The sequence below is a fragment of the Aquila chrysaetos genome, chromosome 9 (genome assembly GCF_900496995.4).
Source record: "Aquila chrysaetos chrysaetos chromosome 9, bAquChr1.4, whole genome shotgun sequence".
Lineage (NCBI taxonomy): Eukaryota > Metazoa > Chordata > Aves > Accipitriformes > Accipitridae > Aquila > Aquila chrysaetos.
The window spans coordinates 42,794,768-42,816,268 of record NC_044012.1 but is presented as its reverse complement, the minus strand read 5'-3'; the positions used below and the strand labels follow the sequence as shown (position 1 = coordinate 42,816,268).

The 21,501-nt window shown below is 37.7% G+C and overlaps 1 protein-coding gene across 2 annotated transcripts in view; it reads left to right on the top strand.

The window, feature by feature from the left end:
• MED13L (mediator complex subunit 13L) overlaps positions 1-19,602 on the top strand; it is a 203,551-nt gene extending 183,949 nt beyond the window's left edge. For both annotated transcript variants that reach the window (XM_030024899.2, XM_030024901.2), the window contains exons 23-31: positions 472-660; positions 3,511-3,734; positions 4,185-4,327; positions 6,096-6,254; positions 7,305-7,481; positions 9,719-9,873; positions 13,135-13,296; positions 15,400-15,512; positions 16,741-19,602. In XM_030024899.2, the coding sequence (XP_029880759.1) occupies positions 472-660; positions 3,511-3,734; positions 4,185-4,327; positions 6,096-6,254; positions 7,305-7,481; positions 9,719-9,873; positions 13,135-13,296; positions 15,400-15,512; positions 16,741-16,873 (1,455 nt within the window). In that variant the 3' untranslated portion in view covers positions 16,874-19,602. The remainder of the gene's footprint in view (positions 1-471; positions 661-3,510; positions 3,735-4,184; positions 4,328-6,095; positions 6,255-7,304; positions 7,482-9,718; positions 9,874-13,134; positions 13,297-15,399; positions 15,513-16,740) is intronic.
• The last annotated feature ends 1,899 nt before the right edge of the window (positions 19,603-21,501 follow it).

Sequence of the window (21,501 nt, the reverse complement as noted above, 5' to 3'; positions counted from 1 at the left end):
ACTTCAGAAAAATAAGACTTGACTGGGGAAAATAATCGTTCTTTTTGTGTAGTTGATTGGGTTTCTCATTCAATGATGTTTATATTACAGAAAGCAAAATTTGGTGAGAGTTTCTGGTAAGCTGTGTTTGCTATTGTGTGTCAGCTATTACTGATGTATTCTAGTACTATTCAGTTGTTGTTGCCCTGTAAGAAGACTCTTCGGTTCAAGTCTTAGCTTTCTGAGAGATTTTGCAACCTTAAATGTATCATAATAATGGAAACAGCAGTTTTGTATCAGGGAATATAGTCCCTGAATGTTGCAGCCATTCATGCAAAAGGGCAGTAGCCCTGATAGGATACTGTAATGCAAATAATTGAATACCACATACAAAGTGTCAGGGTTGTTAAATGGCTAATGAATGCGTGAGTCTGGTTTGATATTAATGAACAGCTCTTTAAAGATGTTTTATTGTTTGTATGAATTATATAGATTGTGCCTTGCCAGTACATGCTGCAGACAATGAAGGATGAACAGGTTTTCTACATTCAGCACTTGAAGTCTTTGGCATTTTCCGTGTACTGCCAATGCAGGAGGCCATTGCCCACACAGATTCACATCAAGTCTCTCACAGGCTTTGGGCCAGCTGCCAGCATTGAGATGACCCTCAAAAATCCTGAGGTTAGTCTGGTGTCAAGAAAATGAAAGCCTGCTATTAAAGTGTAACCCCTTTTCTCAAATATCAAAAAAAGAATAGAGAAAATACTTTTTGGAGTATTTTTTCAAGGTATAGAAGGCAGTGATAATATAAAGGGAAAAGGTAAGCTAATACTAAATAGAAAATAGTATGAAAAATGTCAGACTGCCTGCTTTCAAAACATTCTAAGCTTCTGGTTTTGAGTCGTGAAGTAAAAGGTTAAAGATCAGTGTGAAAGAAAAGAAAATATATGTTGTTACTTGGGATTCTGAGACATTTTGTAGTTTTAGTCTATAGTACTCCAGCAAGAAAGTGTTTATGTCCAACCTTTATTTATATACACGTACGTATGCATATATATGAATTAAGTTCCTGTGTCTAATTACAGATACCATATTAACTCCCTGACAAAATGGAGAAATCCCCCTATTTCAGTGGGCTTATCTCTCATCTGTTTTTTAAACTGTAAATATTTAAGCCCTGTTTCTGGAATTTTAGGGATTTCAAAAGAATAATCCATTCTACTTTCTGTGAATGTTTTTAATTCTTTGAAAGATAATGATGACTGTTTTATTTAGATTTAATGGACCAACTAGACAGTTAAACACTTACCTTGGGATAAAGGCAAGCTTGTTAGGGTTTAAAAACCTAGTTTCAAAATCATCATAAAACCAACCTATCAGCAACTTTCATTACTCATGTAAAACCAGAAGCTCTCACTGAAAATTTATAAGAGCAGTATCACCCCAGGCATCTCCTCTTCACACTCTCTCCTCATACTTCCCTCAAAATCTGTTCAGCAGGATGGATTTTGCAGCAAGTTACAACAGTCATACTACAAGCTAGGTGTAAGGGGAAGAGCAATAAACTTGCAAGACCCCTGCAAGCATCTCCCTCCCTTTAATTAATGTTCCTGCACTGTTGTCAGGGCGGTATACTTCTAGAAAGTGACATAAGCAGAAATACGATACCCCTTAATGTCTCTAAGAAAACACTGTAACTTACTTTTCCTCTAAGCTGATTAACTTGCACTTCGCATTTCATGTTTAATTTCCTGAAGATACAAAAGACACCAAAACAGGGGCTAATGTTTCCATGAGCAGCTTGCATTTAGCATACTTAATTAACCAGATCTCTACTTTTTCCATTTTACGTGCGTTTGCTGTCAGTCTGCACTGCAGACTTCCAAACATTGCCTGAAAAATTAAGTACCCTGACCGTTTCTAAACTACCGAGCATGTCTGGTCAGGCCCATCATGTCTTTTCTTCAGAGAGGAGTTATAAAGCAAAGATGGGTTTGGGGTCAACCATCTGGAAAGCAGCTTTGCAGGAGAAGACCTGGAGGTCCTGTTGGACAAGACGAATGTGAGCCAGCAGCGTGCCCTTGCAGAAAAGAATGCCAACAGCAGACAGGGCTGCATTAGGAAGGGTGCTGACAGTAGAGCAAGGGAGGCGATTACTCTCCTCTCCTCAGCACTGGTGAGGCCCCACCTGGAACGTACTCTGTCTGGTTCTGGGCTCCTCAGTACAAGAAACACGAACGTATCTGGGCAAAGCCAGCAAAGGGCCACAAAGATGATTAAGGGACTGGAGCATCTGACAACTGAGGAAACGCCAAGAGAGCTGCAGTTGTCTAGCCAGGAGGGCTCTGATAAACGTGTATAAATACCTGATGGGAGGGAGTAAAGAAGATGGAGCCAGGCTCTTCTCAGTGGTATCCAGTGATGGGACAAGAGGCAGTGGGCACAAATTGAAATACAAGAAATTCTTTTTAAATGAAAAAACACAAGAGAACTTTTTGACTGTAGGGGTGATTGAACACTAGAACTAGCTGCCCTGGCAGGCTGAACATCTCCATCATGGGAGATGACATCCAATATCACTCTATGTCCAATGATGCAGATACTCAAAGAGTCCTGGGCAACGTGCTCTAGTTGACCATTTAAGCAGGAGGATTGGACTAGATGATCAGATGTCCCTCCCAGTCTCAGCCTCCTGTGATTTTATGACTTTTTTTTAAATTAAAAGATGGATTTAATAACTTATTACTGTCAGACTCTGCAGGAGGGCTGCATGTGTATTATGTACAATACTAATTTGCTTCTACTTATTGTTAAATGGAGTTGAATGGCCTTGATTTCTTATAACCTTTTGCAGATTGGTTTTCTGAGGGGTGAGGGGTAGTTTGTCTCTTAAAGAAAGAGAAGCACTATCAATCACATGTACAGCACATCTGATGAATTAGTTCTGTTCTGATTCAAAACCCAAAGTATTTCTGAAATTAAACTGTGAGCTATAAGACTTAAAGAATTTCTGACATCATGCCTGATGTTCACGGAAGTATGTTATACCTAATGCCTAGGTAGAAAACTGTACATGAAGTCTGAGCTCTACCTGAGCAATTTCTGAGTTGAAGACCTTGGTATCTCACATCAGATTGTGCTGTCCACTGCTCTGTAGGTAGTATATGAATGGACAGAGGTGAGAAGATGGCATCAATTTTAGCAAAAGGATATACAGAGCAACAGGTTTAAGCTCCTGACTGTTTCAGAAACTGGTATCACCCTGTCCAAAGACTGTTTTCATACCTTAGTTTCCCTGGATATAAAAAGAAATCTTTAGATAAGGTTTGAAGTGCATCAGTTTTAACTAGCAGAAATGAATTGTCTATAACCACCCTTTTCCCAGTATCTCTGTGGACTACAAATGCCTTAAATTTATTTATTGTTTCAAACTCGCATTTTTCTGTACTCACTGCCAATCTGTGTTTCCGTGTTTCTTGCATTAAATAGTTTTTGATGTATCTGCTGATGATTGTGTTGGCTTTATTGCAGAGGCCCAGCCCAATCCAGCTATACTCGCCTCCTTTCATATTGGCACCCATCAAAGACAAACAGACAGAGCTGGGAGAAACATTTGGAGAGGCCAGTCAGAAATACAATGTGCTTTTTGTTGGATATTGTTTGTCTCACGATCAGCGTTGGCTTCTGGCATCCTGCACTGACCTTCATGGTGAATTGTTGGAAACCTGCATAGTTAATATTGATTTACCGAACAGGTAGAAACCTTTACTTTTTACTTTATATCTAGGTCTATAGTTGTCATCCCTCTCTCTCATCAGTCTTTCGTCCCTTCTAATGATGTGATCCCTTTCCTGCTGATGTGATCATGATGTTACATTTCAGTTGGCACTTTTATAACTTTTAAACTCCAGAGGAAAAAAGTTACTGTGTTACATTTGTTTTACAAATGCTACCTACAAATCTTACCTTCAAGAACAACTGGTGTGTTGCTCAGCACATTGACACCTCCTGCATGTCACTGCAGTAATAGTACTGAAAGCAGACACATACTTTTTCTGCTTCTTGTTAGTAAAAGGTAAGCTAGGCACGCCACAGAACTGTGAGAACTCCTATAGAGGGTAAGCAGTGAAATAACCATATAGAATAGAAATCTGAATATTGTCCTTGATGGTCATCTTGTTTTTTTCTTCTTGCTTAACCTCCAGGTCAAGGAGGAGCAAGTTGTCTGCACGTAAAATTGGTCTGCAGAAGCTGTGGGAATGGTGCATTGGTATTGTACAGATGACATCACTGCCTTGGAGAGTTGTAATCGGGCGGCTCGGCCGCCTAGGCCACGGGGAGTTAAAAGGTATGAGATGTTAGTGCTGTCACTGTCAGTGTTTTTGGAATGAAGACATGGCCTTAGTGTGCAAGGCAGAATGACTTACAGAATCGATCACAAACCTTTAAAACCAGCAACTTGAGAGTGATAATCCTACCCTGGCAGTGAATTTTTATATTGGTTTGCATAAACAATTTGCTTGTTTGTACACTGGGTTTGACATTACTCCCTCATGTCTTGTAGATGTTGTGTAGATTAACTAGTATTTGCACAGTGTACTTCCAAGTGGAAGTCATGGGGTTTGTCACATGTTAGAAAAAGATGTGAACAAATGTTGTCCTGTTACAGAAATAGAAACAAGATTCAATTCTGATTCCTAAACTTAAACTAAACAAACAAAAAATTATTGCAAAAAAAAAAAGTTACTGAACAAAAAAAAACTCAGGTTTTTTTTCTGTGGTATACAAAACTATCTGATAATCCGTGTTAATCAGCAATAAGGCATTCCCTGCAGCCTGCCAAGAGTTCCCAAGATTTAGCATTCCTAACCAGCTTTATGGGAACTTAAAGGGAGCTCTGGAGTGGTTTAGGTATAGGTGCCTTAGTCCAACAAGGGTAGGGACTGCCTTGCTTCACTTCAACAGTGAGTCCTCTCGCTAATTTAAATACATGCATTCAGCATCTTTTCTGCCATTTCTAATGGCTGTGGCCACTATCCAGGTTTTGTCTGGTAACTGATTGGAAGAAAAGGGGATTCTGAGAGGGTGCTCTCAGTCTTCACCCATCTCCTGAGTTGGAACATGAAGGTAAATTAGACAGGAGGATAAAGATATTTCATGAGTGTTTGTCCTTTTACATTAATAACTGAAGGAGACATGAATTCCTCTGGTTAGCTTATTTTAAGAGATTCTGTATTTCATGAGATGGGAAAAAAAAATTAAAAATGGTGCACAATAAATAACAATTCAGTCTGCAAGCACAAAGAAATACTCTAGGGGGGAAAAAGCAGCAATTAAATGCTTTCTCCCATATAGTACATGCAGGGAAGAAGAGCTGTTGCCTGCCCTGTTAGGGGAATTTAGTATCCATCTCACACACAGAAGTTAAATGGAACGAAGGCAGGAAAACAGATTAAGAATTTAATCAGCAACTCCCTCCCTCTGTTGGGACACATAATGTCATTTAAATGGCTAAATGTAGTTTCTTGAATGTATATCTGCACCTCCACTGAAATCTGCTTTATTTAGTGTATTTTACTAATAACAAAGTTTAACAAAATTTCTCTGATGTCAAGTGTGTGAATTCATACCTCTTTGCTTACATTTCAAGTATTCCAATTATGCAGCATGTTAGATGAAAACAGATGTCCTTTTTTTCAGAAAGAATCAGTGCATTTCAGGAAAAGTTTTGTATGTAAATAAAAAAAAAAAAATTACAAAATCTTAGAAAAAGAACCCTTAATCTGTTGCCCTGTTTCACATCAGATAAGTACCTCCTACCTTACAGGTAGAATGAAAGACTCATTCTTAAAGAAACACATCATCTTCAGTGATTTGTCAGAGTAACGCAGTTAGTTCACGGGAAGACCAGCACACTACCACAGAATAAAATACTCGGCAGTAACTGCTTGAATACCCAGTTTGCAGAGCCATACACCTTGTTTACATGGGGAGGCAGTCCAGAATAGTACAGTGTTAAAGAAATGCAAAGTGTTATTAATATTTTGCTATTTTCAAGCAAGTGCTAGCTATTTCAGAACTCCATTCTGTTCTATCATAATGTTTATTCATTTCAGACTGGAGTATCCTCCTTGGGGAATGTTCCCTGCAGACAATCAGCAAACAACTAAAGGAGGTGTGCCGCATGTGTGGCATCTCATCAGCAGACTCTCCTTCTATCCTCAGTGCCTGCTTAGTTGCCATGGAGCCACAGGGGTCATTTGTTGTGATGCCAGGTAAATTTTATCCAATTATTTAAATGCCAATGAAACTCTTCTTTTATCATAGCTATCACATAAGCACAGCAATTTTGGGAGACTTTTGAGTCCAACAAGATGACCTTGACTAGCATGGCTAAATATGGTAGAAAATAGGTTGAGACAGCCCAATTCCTAAAAATACTAAGAAGAGATGCTACATTGGGCGTGTAGGCTCCTAGGGGGAAAGTTCACTGTATGCCACTGTCAAACTGATGACCTTTTCCCTGGGGAGGTCACGTTTTCAGGTAGACCAGTTCTCATCAGCTGAAAGGTGATGTTGTAGACACCCTCATGCAAGGAGGACATGCAAGCAGATACTCTAAGAGTCTACAGTGTGAAAGAGTAGGAGTCTGTATAGATGGGAGTAAGGATAAACCTACTTGCCTTTGCACATGCCTAAGTTATTTAGAGAATTCTATTACAAGCTGCAGTCCACAGCGTTAAGCTGAAATAAAATTAAATTTGAGGTTCCCTTTACTTATTTGTTGTATTACGTAAGCACATATTTTTTTAATGTACGTGGTGATGTATCGTTACAAACTACTCCAGTTCTTTAAGTTTAGAAAGAAAAGTTTACTACGTGGAACAGAATTAAACAAGCTTGAAAATTACTCATCAAGTTGAATAGTTTTCAAAGCAGAGATTTTGTAACATGAGAAAATAGAGGGCAAGTTATGCTTTTTTCATGTCAACCAAAGTGAGGTGTATTTCATAATTATACAGACATTTGTGTCAAAAATAAATTTAACTTGCTCATTTAACAAGTAAATCTTTGATTAAGGGGCAGCAGAATGAATGGAAAGGTGGGGCATTGTATGGAAATTCATATAGCTAAATATTATCTATATAACTTGTGATCTTAATTTCAAGCTCTTCTAATAATTTATTCTTTTAAGATAAGAACCTTTAAACACGTGAATTAGCTTGCAAATCCAGATTAGATGCACAGAAATTTAACTGAACACAGAACATATATTTTGAAGATGATGCAAATTAACGTCTCTGCTGTTGCTTCTGTTCTGGAAGATGCTGTCACTATGGGGTCAGTGTTTGGCCGGAGTACTGCACTGAATCTGCAGTCATCTCAGCTGAATACCCCTCAGGATGCCTCCTGTACACACATCCTGGTTTTCCCAACCTCCGCTACTATCCAGGTAGCACCAGCAAATTACCCCAATGAGGATGGATTCAGCCCTACTAACGGTAAGTAAGCACTTGTCTAGTGTAAGAGGTGAAATACTTGCGAATGCTCAGTCACCTGTTCAGAACATCAGCAGAGCTGTACCGGTCATGAATAAAAAAAACTAAGCAAGCAGACCGATGTTCTCCCACGGACCCCATACTACCCTAATTTACTTTAAAGAGAACACTGCTGTACTTTATAGTTACAGGATAATATATTATGTTTTTTCTGAAGTCTGTTTTCAGATAATCATATTGATTTATTCCAAAAGTGATAGACCAATCAATATGCAAAATGGCACAGACTATAAAATGCTTTTTCTTGTTGTTGTGACTTCATCAGGCCAACTTGTTTTTTATAGTAGTGGTTCGCTTCATGCCCTGTTGTGTACAGAGCTTTTGAGGAAGGAGGTACTTGGTTTAGAATTTTAATCTTCCTGTAAAGTAGGCAAAGTACATCAACCTGAGAATTCTCAATGTTAGCAGTGTGCTTTTTCATGTGTATTTAACCCTATAGTTTGTGTCAGGAAGACCCTGGTTAATACTTTATATCAAGTAAGTATTTTCCTAACTAACTGTCTTGCCATAAATCCCTAAAAATGATTGTAAGATAGTTTAAACCGAGAGTAACTACAAACATTTACAATAGATGTATTTTATGAAGAGCAAAGTTACAGTATAGAGAGGAAGAAAGGCCAACTATTTTTAAGGAAAGAGTCTGCTTTGATCTGTTCCTCCTGGAATTTCAGTGGGCCTCACAGAAGGGAAGTTACCCCTCTTAATACTTAAGCAGCTGTCCTTTCGAGGCCTCAGAATCCTGACTGAATGCTGTGCTGACAAATATTTAACCTGCCCTTTAGTGCTTCAGATGCTAATTAGAATCGGGTACAAGAACTGGTGTTTTCCAAAATGGTGTTAAATTTAATTTTCTTAACTCTGTTCTACTTAATGATTAAACTGCTTCCTATGCTATTAGCCATCTCATTTATGCTTTGGAGGCTGAGCAGAGCATGACATTAGTTCTGTTTTGTTTACTGAGGTTGTAGGACAGAAGTTAATAAACTTAAGTGAAGTTAATTCATTGCTCTTGCAATCCAGTGTTTCTCTTCAGAAGATGAAGAAAAACAACCACCTGCCTATTTCAACACTAGGACTTCAGGTGAAATTAGTTCAAGACACACATCCTTTTCCATTTTCATGCAGAGTAAATTCTTCTTTTTTCAAGAGATGTCACTTATAATACGTAGAAATGCTTGACTTATTTAGGGCTCCATGTGTTTTAGTATAAATTTGGCTGCAATTCTAATTAATCCAGCCAATTCAGACAACTCCCACTGTCCCTTTCTGTGCCCTAAAATGTACTTTAAATATCATTATACTGTATAAACTTCTTTGCCTGCTGAGAAATCTGGACAAGGAGAAAAACCCTATAAACTGTGTTGTGATGCTTCTAATTTTTTGCTCTGTGTTTGTCTTAGCTTTCCATCATGCCAATTACTCACGGTATCATAACCTGTGTTGCAAATGACTGAGTGATGGAACGTACTTCTCATAGAATGCAAACACATTTTCACTGTATTGCTATGACCTTCCCCCATATTAACATAAACCAAATTAAAATATCAAGTTATGATAATACAACTGTAATAATTTCTGAGATGAAAGTAAACTATTGAAAGCTGCATTGTAGGAAATCCTGGTGCAGTATTTGAAATAATCATGAAGGTTCATTGCCTGTGAGTGTGGAGCAGGCCTTGCTGCCCATAGCAATTCTTTGAGCAATTTCCTTGAAGCTGCTAGGACTCCTCCCCAAGTATTTTGAGCAAACATGCCAAAGTGCTGGTGTGTAGCACTAGAAGCCTAAAGAGCAGCACCTGCTGAGCATAACATACATACGTTTGTTTAATGTATTTCAAGTATTTTGTTAATGGATTTCTGTGACCAACTACAGCGAGGTGGCACTTTTTCTGTTACAAAGTTCAATTTGGATTTTTATTAAGCTGGTATGACAGGATTTTTGTTCATTCTGTGACCATTGTTAAAATTCATTATTTTAGTAGAAGTCTGCCAACTTTCCCTTTCAAGTCTGTGTGGTTGCAGTCAAAGGTACTAAGAAAGATTAAACACTAAAATTTTCATCTCTGTTTTCATCTGTCTCAAGTATATAAAAAAAAAGGGATGATAATAAATTACAAAAAATTCCTAACAAAAGCAAGTACAGCATGTTGGGAATTATTTCTCTTTCTTTTCCTTTTCAGATGACATGTTTGACCTCCCATTCCCAGATGACATGGACAATGACATTAGAATTTTAATAACAGGGAATCTTCACTCTTCACCAAATTCCTCCCCAGTTCCTTCCCCTGGATCACCATCTGGCATTGGAGTGGGATCTCACTTCCAGCATAGTAGGGTAAGGCTGTAGCACTTTAGGGTGTATGCTACTTAAAAGAAAACACAATAGAAGACCCAAATCCTCCAACAAAAATCTCTTTTTCCTGTAGATTCTCAAACATAATTAGGTCAACAGCAAGCAGAAATTAACATTAAGATTGTAGGTGCTGGTTAAATACTATTGTAGAAGATGCCTCTGCCTTTACCATTTACATCTGTAAAGGTAATTGTTAATGTACAAGATGATTGAGAGGAAGAGAGGAGGAGAGAGAAGTTGTATTTTCATGTGGCAGAGCCATATCTATGACCCTGTATAAATTTAATCTGTATTCATCCATTTTTTTCTGGAAAATCATATGGGATGGCACAAAGTGACAAGTCTTTGAGAGAAGGGAAGGTATGACAGCTCTGTTTACATGAATTTCTAGGGGAGGCAAGACAGATAATTCTCCTAATAAAACCCTACCCATAGAAACTCTGCAGGTGCTGGCTGTTTATGCAAATGTTGTTTTCTTAGTAAAAATTAGCCCAGAGCACATAGTGATGTAAAGTTATTTTTGTTTGAAGTGGCTTTTACAAAGTTGGTTCCAAACACCAGTGATTACTTAAAATGTAAATTATTTTTGGTAATTGAAGGTATTTTTTTTGAATCAGCTTTAACATAATTCAGATCATGTCTGGTAGAACTCTTTTACTTGTACATTTAATTGTGTAAGAGGCTTAGCTGTACTCTTAAAATGGTTTCCATCACAAGTATGCAGAAGTTTGACGCTTCATAATTTCCTGTGGAGAAGTTTTATTCTAGAAATAGTACATTTAAAGCAGTAGCATATTACTACTTTACTAAATAATACAGTATTTTATTAAAGAAAGAGGCTAACTTTTCTACAAGAAACAGATAACCCCATGCATTTAAAAGTTCTGGTTTAGTGATCTGTAATAACTTAAGTAACTGGATCGGGATCTGTGACTATCACTGGTGGCTTTAAACACTCTCAAGAGAAACTATAAATCTGGTATGAAAGGAAGTACAGAATAGATACTTGAGGTATATGTACAGCTAAGATACTTGCCTGTGAATGTTGCCACTCACTCAGCCTCTGTAACAAAGCACTGCATTTTTCTAAACGTAAATAAGATACCTTAAGAAAAGAATTCTCACTCCCTGAAAATGACTAACTAAATGGTGTTAGTTTCACCACCTGGAAGGAAAAAGTCCTGCCTGCATTTTCCTTGCAACCTCTGCCAAAAAGCTTCAATGGTCAGCTTGATACAGTCTGTGAGTGAAAAATTACTTCTGCATCAGCCACAAAAATGCTAATACTGTATTTTGTGATCTCAGTACACAACCACCTTACCTTATTTTAATACTCCAACCCGCTTTTCAAAGGCTAAAATAATTGCACATTACTGTTACTTAGTCATTTCTAACTGGTATGTTGGCAAACTAAAAGTTTTAAATTCTGTTACAAAACCCTCCAGCCATAAATCAACTCATCACTCATTACAATTTCTCTCTCTCATTTAGTTCTTTCAACAATCTCTATTCTCTACCACTTTCAGAAATGCATTTACAAAACTTACTCTCAATGGAACTCCATCCAAGTGGCTTAAGAACAGCACTGAAAGGTTAATGACCAAATTGCTTAGAGACCTGGACAAGCCATTTCTAGATGAACCTGTCATAGTAATTCAGTTTAACCATTAACAAGGGCCTAGTAATTGATGTGTAATTTTTGGTTTTAAAAAAGCAACAGCGTGTGATCATTACCTTGTGGGTCGAGGAAGGTCAAGCCTCCATCCATGTAACCCATAATTGATTGCTGCAGTTTAGCAGTGTAAGTCCTGATTGCTCAGCAGCCAGTTTCAAGGTTTGCTGTTAGGCTTTGAGTGCCCACAGCCAGGTGAGCTGCAGCCTTCTCCAAGCTTTATGGAGTGTTTAACTTTCTTTGATTCCTGATCAAGATACTACTGTTGGGGAAGGACCTGCTTGAAAGGACTAGCAGTGAAGGCTTTGTGATTAAGCTGGTTTCTGTGCAGTGGAATCTTTTTTCTTTTTTTTTTTTTAACCTATTGACTTAAAAGATATTTATAGATTCAGTGAACTGCAATGCCAGTTCTTCTGGGGTAAGTTAAAAGCTGAAATACTTTGCAGGCTTCTTTTGGTTTTTTCCTCTATGAAATAGAAGTAAGAGCAAAATAATAAAGGATGTTTCCAAAAAACCCAAATGCATTTAAAATAAGAATGTACTCTAGAATGGAATGGCAGTCACCCTTTTTCATACCCCAGGGGAGACCCTTGTAGATAGATAAGGATACATATATACACACACACACAGAGAATGAGGTAACCGAGCTCACACCAAGCATTCCTATCCAACTGCCTCAGGTATGGAAGGTTCATCTAGGTTTTACTCTACAGAAATAAAATCACAAACATGTATGCTGACAGGCAGCAACTCAAAGTCTGATGAAGTTAGTTTTACAGCCAGTTTCTCATTGTTTAACTCTCTCTTTTCCAAATAACTCTTTTGTCTATATGTAAAGAATACAAGTAACTAATACTGCAAAAATACAGTACATAAATAAATGATACACACATTGAAAAGCAGGACAGCTGTTTCCTTTTCCCCACACTTCCCCTGCTCAGTAGTACAAATATAAACAAAGCATAGTATCTGCTGTCCAAGTGTCCACAGCAACAAATAGCAAGTATAGCTTTTTTTTTCCTAAGCTATCAATGCAACTAACTGAAAAAACAAACATAACCTTACACAAAACCTACAAAGGTGCAGATATGCTCTGTTCTTCCATATTTGAGTGTGTAACACATCCTTCCACTACCTGAAGTCAGGAAGATCTGCAGTGCAAACTGCTGGCTTTGATATGTATAGGAAAAGCCTATGAGGCTTTATGAACAAATTCAACACTGGTGTACTCTCTGCATGCACACAAGAAGCTGCTCAGATTCATAGCCAGTTCCCAGTACCTCCGAGTTACTCTGTAGCATCAAACTCCACATGTAGTCAGTTCAACTTAGGAGGTTAATATTGCTGTTTGGGAATCTAAAGTGATTCTGGAACATAAGCCTGGAGAACCCAACTACAGGGGAAAAAGGAAGGGATTAGACAACTTTGACTAAGATTCATGAATGACTAAAGGATAGCTCATTAATAACAAGACAGAACTGGATTAAATACTGAGTAATTAGTAAAGAAAATTAATGTCATTGGCATGGGATGTAATGACAACAAACCTGCCTTTTCAACTCTTCTTTCAGAGCCAAGGGGAACGTCTTCTTTCCAGAGAAGCCCCTGAAGAACTGAAGCAGCAACCTCTTGCTCTTGGATACTTCGTATCAACTGCCAAAGCTGAGAATCTTCCACAGTGGTTCTGGTCATCCTGTCCTCAGGCACAGAATCAGTGTCCCCTCTTCCTGAAGGTCTGTCTTGGTATCCTTTCACAGGGAAAGAGAAGAACAACTCTATTTATATACTCTGAATTTTCTTTGAAAATGTTGGCTTTGCATGTTACCACAACTGTGACAATACTGGAAACGGACATGCCATTTTAGGTTTAAGTTTACTTAAGATAGCTGGCTATTAAAAGTTAGTTCTCTGTTGCTAAAGCCCTTACCTGAAAATGGAATAGGTTGGCAGCTTCTAAATACAGAATCACCAAAGCTGTATCTGGTATTATAGAAGCATCCCAGTTTTTGTTTTCAGTCAGCCTAAGACAGGAGGGACATACCTTCTATTCTGCCGTAATCCAGTTATGACACATAGATTAGAAGTTAGAAACGAGAGTAGCACCTCCAGATAGAGCATTTACTATCCATTTCTATTTCCCTAGTTGTAAAAGTTGCACAGTGGAGTCTGTAGTGTCAGAAGGAACCCAATACCTTCCATTCCAGAATTGCAAGTACTTGCAAGATGTATACAGCAGAGTTGGTTCCACTACTAGAGATTCACTGATCCCTGTAGAATGTCATGCAGCTTCTTATTTGAATGAATCAAAAAAATGGGAACTAGTGAGTATGGAAAGAAGGTAAAAGATCTGCCTTGAATAGTATCACATAAGTATTCGAGCAAACAACACATATGATAATAAAGTTATTACCACTTACTTTATCCATTCCCAGCTTAATTAACAAATACTAAATATTTTTGCAAGTCTCAAGTAAATTCCCTCATCCATGTCTATCAATTATCAAAGTGTTCAGTATTTCTCAATTCTCTCCTCATGCAAAAAAAGCAGTTTTAGGACTGGTGTTAACAATGACTTGCAGTCAGCATGGCAGGCTTTATATTCAGTATAGCACCTCCACCAGCAAAGTACTGAACCTTATTTCTTATGCTCTGCACTCTTCATGGATAGATTTTCCTGAAGTTACATGCTTTTCTTTAAAGCAACAGAATGGAGGGCTCAAAATAATATGAAAAATAAACCACCATGTTTTTGGAGCCAGAGATGAAGCTTTATGCTAAACGTAAAACTACCTTTTTTTTTGTGAATGTGTAATCCAAAGACTGTTTCAGTTCCAGCAGTAAAAAGAGTCAGCAGAGCTCCGGGCAACTTAATATTAATTCCTTCTATAAGCTTATACTAGATTTGTACTAGAGAGAAGGAGCCACCACCCTTCTCTACCCCACCACCCCCCAGCCCAACACAATTGCTCTCTCAGATCTAGGCTGAACTAAATGTTTAATTTGACTTGGAACATACTGGTTTGGTTTGGACGATTTTTAATAAAAGCAAGGGGCTGAATTCATGCAGGAACTTGTACACTGTTCAGCGAGCAGGTGGTGCTGTCTCCTTTATACACCACAGCACTGCAATTAGGAGACTTGTATGGCATGTGAGGCATACAGATTCAAGTCATCTTTGTCTGATTTGGATTAAGTATTTTTGAGCTAAAGTATTTCAGCTCTAATGTGCGTGCCATAATTGGAGGAGTATAAATTGGAGGTTTTGCCTCGGCAGGCTACATGGTGTATTAGGCTACCCACTTGAAAGGGTTACATGGTTGCTCTACCCCCAGCACATAAGCAATACAAAATCCCTTTCCTACTCCTGTATAAACTAGTGCACAAGCCTTGCTCCAGAAGAAAGATGAGACAGATGGAGAAAGCATATCAGCAGAGAGCAGCACAAAGGCTGCACTAAGTGTTCTGGTCAGACACCCCACCTCGATGTGGTACTCTGTGATGGGTCTCCTGCTGGGAGTTTGAAGACTCAGGATGGTTTGTTACTGCCATACCAAAAGAACCACTGACACATCCCAAGTGTTTCCCCTCATCACTTCTCCCCTCACTAACATTAAGAACAGAATTCAGCACTCTTTTTTAAAGATCCTTGATTCCAGTGAAAAAGAGAAGTCAGTTTATTCAAAAGTGTAGTCATTGTAGAACTTGGAAATACATATTGTCATGGTGGGTTCAACAAAGAATTGCCAATTTTCCATTAAGACAATTCAGAGTATATTTATTCACTGTGAATCTTTTGCTATATGAAGAGTTAATTTATTTTTTTTTCCTTTACACAGGCCTCATTACATCACCATATCTCTGTAGCGCAGACAGATGAGCTTCTACCTGCCAGAAATTCTCAGCGAGTTCCTCACCCCCTTGACTCTAAAACTACATCAGATGTCTTGAGGTAACACCTTTTAGGTTTTGCATTTCCTCCCTAAGGCTTATGGGGACTGAGCTCTGAAATTTCAGAGGGACCTTTTCTTTTCAGCCTGGCAGAATTATTTCTCAGCCTTATCAACAGCTCATAACTCTACTATGCCCTACATGTGTGTCTCAGAGCAGTGGCCAACTCCTATTGCAGCTGCCGCCTCCACCAGCAAGCAGGACTTCGAGGGTTACTTCATCAGTTTTCTGTACTACTATATAAAACTATGTAAAGGACACTTAGAAGCAGCTTTGCCTTACCAAGTAGACACCTTGGTTTGCCTCCCAAAGATTGTTCTATTTACCTGGTGGTCTAATCTGGACTGTGTCAATAATTATTTTTACTCACCAAACCAAACTGATTTATAGATGGAGATAAAAGTACTCTCCTGATACCAGTATCTTAGGAATTGGGATATAAAGCAGACACTCTTCCTGAATTGATACAGGATTGCACATCATATTGTTGAAGATAGCTAGACTGTTTGCCTCCATCCCACCTGTTGGGGACTGAAAAAAGATTTGTTTTATGAGGCAGCATACAGGGTGGAACATACCAGTGAACAGACACATACATTAAAGCAAGTAGACAGTATCAGCAGAATAACATTCATGAAGAATAATCTAATCTAAGAACATTGGTGCTGTATGTATTATTCTAGAAGATCTGAATTTGCATCCTTTTAGAGGACTGAGCTATCACAGCTGTCCTGAGGTACTACTGTCTTTGTTTTGAGTAAAAGGATGATGTAATGCAGAGGGAAAGGACAAGATACAAGACACAAGTTACAACAGGAGAAATTCTAATCAGATACAGGATCACACAAAAAGCATGATCAAATACTGGCACAGGTTGCCCAGAGAGGCTGTGGAACCTCTGTCCTTAGAGGGGTTCAAGACTCAAGGCTTTGGATACAGTGGTATTGGACCCTCTCCGATTCCTTAATCTCTAGTATGTATTGGGGAGGGCCTACATTCAAATAGCTTGGTTCAAGTTGAAACATACTAAAACTAAAAATTGATGCTTCCCCTTCCCCCCTTTTCAGTGAGTTTCCTGCTGTGCCAACACCACCACCTTTAATACAGCCAGGCTGTATTGTATGTCCAGGAGAAACCAGAGATAAGTTTAAGTAAATCTTCTAGAAAAGACAAGAAGGAAAGGAGTAAACAATTCCAGTTTCATTTCTCTCTGCATTTCTCTTCTGCAGGTTTGTTTTGGAGCAGTACAATGCACTGTCCTGGCTTACGTGTAACCCTGCCACTCAGGATCGCAGCTCCTGCCTTCCTGTCCACTTCGTGGTGCTCACTCAGTTGTACAATGCCATCATGAATATACTTTAATAGATAGAAAAGCACTTGTTCTTCTGGCTTATTCTCCCCTCAACCTGAGAAATGTGCCACAGTCTGCAAAGACCACAATTTTGCTTCTCTTCAGACCAGTCCTGTGCTGTGCTTCTGTTCCTCCAAAAGCACATGTGAATTCTGCAGTGTTCAAAACAAAACTACCCATTAACATCTCTGGCAGCTTCAGTCCAAAATCTGGGAACATCCAAGAACAGTGAACACAGAGTAACCTCAAGCCAGTGTTAGTTTGGTGGCCCAGTAACTACTGGTCAGTGTGATTATTTTTTTTTAATATTTTATTTTTTTAAGGAAGACTACAGAATCTTTTTGCATTAGGAACTCTGAGAAACAACCAAGAGCAGTTTCAGCCCTGCAAGTAAAAATACCTTGTAGTGACCAGTTTGGGTTGTCCAAAACTTATTTTGTTGTTTGATCATCATAAACTGGGACTTTGCAGGAGAAAAAAAAGCCCACACAGTTGTAGTCTGTTATAAATATTGGAGTTTTCTGTCTACCTGGATTTCCTGTCAGAGTGGATTGGGATGAATGCATGCATTTGTTACCTGTCCATGTAGATATGAATGGTCTGGAGATACTTTATTTATTTTTAGGTTTGGGGAGGGGAGGGATTAAATTATAAAGGACCAGGAACAGTAGAATATCTTAAAAATCAGCTCCGTTCCACTGTAGGGTTATTTATCTACATACCTCTCACTCTTCTGACCTAGAAATCAAAAATGAAGCTAATAACAATCAAGTCCAAGCTGGGAAGGGAAGCATATTCTGGTAAGGATATACTTGTATTTTAAGGAATTCTCACCTGCATTTAGCCTGGTTAAAGCAAGAAATGGCCAGTGTTTAATGAAGGATAACACTACCTAATGGAAGAAGAGTGAGTGAGAGGTAGGGAGGAAAAATACTTTAAAGCCCAATGTAAGGGCAAATGGAAAGTGGTAAATTAATCTATTGTAGAGCTATGATTGAAATATATTTCCAGTAAATTTAGTGATGCTAGAAAACTATTTACTGAAACCCAAGTCGCCCTTTAATTCTGGGCAGACTCGTCCATGTACATATCCAAAAATATGGTTTTTGTTTACACTAAATCAGTTACAAATCTGGTGTATTTTTTCTGACTATAGGAATATTATTTCAAAGAAATAATTTTTAAAAATTATATCATTAAATTAGTACTTGAAGTTATACCACTGTGGTGGAAAAGTTACTTTGTTTAGTAAAATGATTGCCATTTTAAAGGTTAATGGCTAATTGAAGTATTTTTATGACTCCTTCATTCCAGGCTTCAAGGGGTTTATATTTAAACTCCATTTTCTAATGTTTGTTGTTGCACTGTGCAGCAGGCATGGACTGCCTTATGTGAGGGGTCGGGCACTTTGATCAGGCTGTGTGACCTAGTTATCTATCTGTGGAGAAAAACCTACAAATTTTAAAGTTCTTCCAAAAGACTTTCATGTTCTGGTTAAAAAAAATGAAATTCTATGATTTTAAAAAGTATTTTTCTTGAGATAATGTAACATTTAAAACAAATTATATAAAATAAAAAAAAAAGAATTGCTTGTGTAATGAGAAGGTGAAGTCAGAGAAGTAGCCTGTAAATGGATTATTTCATTCTCTGCACCAAACCTCCCATGTGAGTATCCTCTTTGCAATGTATAGGTTAAAAAAAATCTGATATCAAACCATTTGTATCTAATGTGTACAGTGTAAAATCAACTTTAAAAATATTGCAGTACTATTTTTTCTTAATCAGAAAAGAAAATTCTCAAGGCCTTTTGAAGAGCATAAAAAGATGAAGATTGTAAACTTGTATAAAAAAATTTAACTTGGGGAGGAAAAAATGTAAAGTAGACATTTGTAATCTTTTACCATTTGGGGGTTATTTGTTCCCAGGAGTCATCTGAACTTTGAATTATTATTTGTTTATTCTTTTTAAATGGGCCGTTTTTATCCAGGGGCATTTCTTCCCCAGAAACCTGGTTCTAAGCAAAAATTAAAAATAAAAAGGGCAGCAAGGAGTAGTTTTCATCTGGTGTCTTTTATTTAATTTTTTTAAGTTAAGAGAAGCTGGTGACATATTTATACGTTTTTGTGCAAAATAAATGAATGGCAATAGATTTTAAAGAAAAATCTTATGTACTTCAGTGTGAAAAGTTCTGTATAATATTTCCCTTAAATATGCATTATTTTACTTGTGAGTTTTTTACTGAATTAATCTGAAATGTACAAGCCCTGGCTTTCCTACAGAGTGAAGAAAGTTATTTTATTTTTTTTTTTATTTCTAACTTTGGAAATTCATGCCTAAATCAGAATTATTATTACAGTTGTTTGAGCTAAAGGGAGAGGGAGGGGGTGGGGAATGTCCAGCATGCTTGTATGTATATTTCAGAACCTTTTTTAAATGTAAAAGCTGTACATTTCTGGGGAGTTTTGAATTTCTTTTTGGTTTTGTTTTTTTTTTTCTCTGAGCATTTTGCAGTGAGCTTCTTTTATATATAGCCAACAATTTGAAAGAAAACAAAAAAAATGTGAAGTTCATTTTAAATCTACAGTATATCGCTGGTACAATACACTAAAAAAGACTTTGATAAAAAGAAACAATAATAATAAAGACCTCCATTTTAAATGTCATTCATATATACCTTGTGGATGAGAGCTATATACTTTTACACACTTTTTTAGATGAATAAATTATTGAATTACTGAAACTGTTGGTGGAGTTTTATTCTTAGAGTATTTTCTTTCACTCTTAAGTTTTAGCATTCCTAGTGAAGGAGGGCTTGCGTTACAAGGTACAGATTGCATATGATATGAATGGAACTGAAATTAATTTAAAGGCCCTTTAATATTTATTTACTCGAGACACACACTGCTGCCTTCCCTGAATTAACCCAGCACCTGCCTGCCTTTTCAATTTGCTGCATGTCATTGAAGGTATAGCTTTGTTAGACTCCCTTTCAGAGTAATAAGGCTCATGAAAAGCTATAAAGGTTCACACTGCAACAGTACTTTTCTTTAAAATTCAAATCAAAGCAAAATAGAATAGTCATTCTATTTAAAATCATGTCTGTTGTGAGAGGAAATTTGGTGCCACTAATGTAAATGCTGAGATGAACAGATTTAAAATTCTGCCAAATGGGGTGGGTGGAAGCAACCTGGGATAATCTGCTGACACACAAGCAGTAGTTGCTTTACATTAGCAACTCTAATCACAGGAGCTTCATCAATTACAGATGAAACTTCTTTGTACACAGCAGGTAAGTCTTTAACAGGAGATTTCAATGGCATATCTGTCTTGTAACCTCCTCCCCCCTGCAGCAGGATTACTGATAGGGTAACTGAAGCACCATCAGCCCCAGATGAAAGAGGAATATGAAACCAGACTTGCTGCTGCCAGTTGCTCAGAGAAGCTGTAGAATCCCTATCCTGGATGAGCTGAAGACTCAACTGGACACATCCATGAGCAGCCTGATGGAATTATACCTGCTTTGACCAGGGGCTTGGTTGGACTGTTAGACTTCAGGAGGTCCCTTCAAACCAAGACATTCTGTATTTAGCAGGTTCATTTCTAAACACAGACATGCAAAAAAAATGATAAATTAACAACTAGACCCCAAGCCCCTTCACAGTGCTACACCTTAACCAGACCAGAGATCTATTTTGCATTCATCTCCCATAGGAACAGCCCTGGAAAAACTTAAGAGAATCTTCAGATAACATGTAATTTTCTGTATTTAAAGAAGTGACAAATCTGTGATGTCCTTAGGTCTATTTTAAATACCATATCCCTTGCTTTACTCTTAAAACAAGAAAAAACAACAGCACACTACAACCTGCCCCTTCCTTTCTTTCCAGTTATAACTACACCATCAGCTATGGTTAGCCTGTGCTGCTGGTAGGAGCCATCTATTTTCAGCAATGGTGACTGTCAAAATGAGATGAGAGGGTTTCTGCAGACCCAAAATGCTTTTAGAACTGATCTTTGTAGCTCACTCTTGCAAAATATACTAAAAGAACTCATTTTCCATGAAGAGGTGGAGCCCATGCTTGCATCCAGTCACAGCTCCTGTGACCATATCAAGGAATTGCCACTCAGTTTCATGGCTGTTCTAATGGCCACTTGGGATTTCCTCAGTAGTTATTTCTAGCCTACTTCAATTTTGGTGTATCTAATTTCTAAATTTAGATAGTTACAAAAACAGTCCCTAAGATTTTGCCCTTTTTTTTTTTTAAACTTTCACACTTCTATCTTTTAGTTCAGTTTACTATTGGTAAATTCATAATAAATGACATAGTACAGTTAACTTGCATAAGTTCTTACAGAATAGTTACACTTCAGCTTTCCCCTGTGAGTGCCATAAGTACATGGAATTACTGCAGAACAATATTTTTAAATGGAGATTACTTTGTGGCTAATTCACTGGCTTTAAAGATAAAAACTACCAATTAAATATTCTGTTCCATGAGGACTGTAACAAATTGAATGAAAACACTAAAATCTCAGTTGATTTGTAACAATAATATAATATTTATGACAAAGGTATACAGTACTGTGGTGATGCTCTCTAATACCAATGAAGGAAAAGTTTTTAAAGCTTGTGCTGACA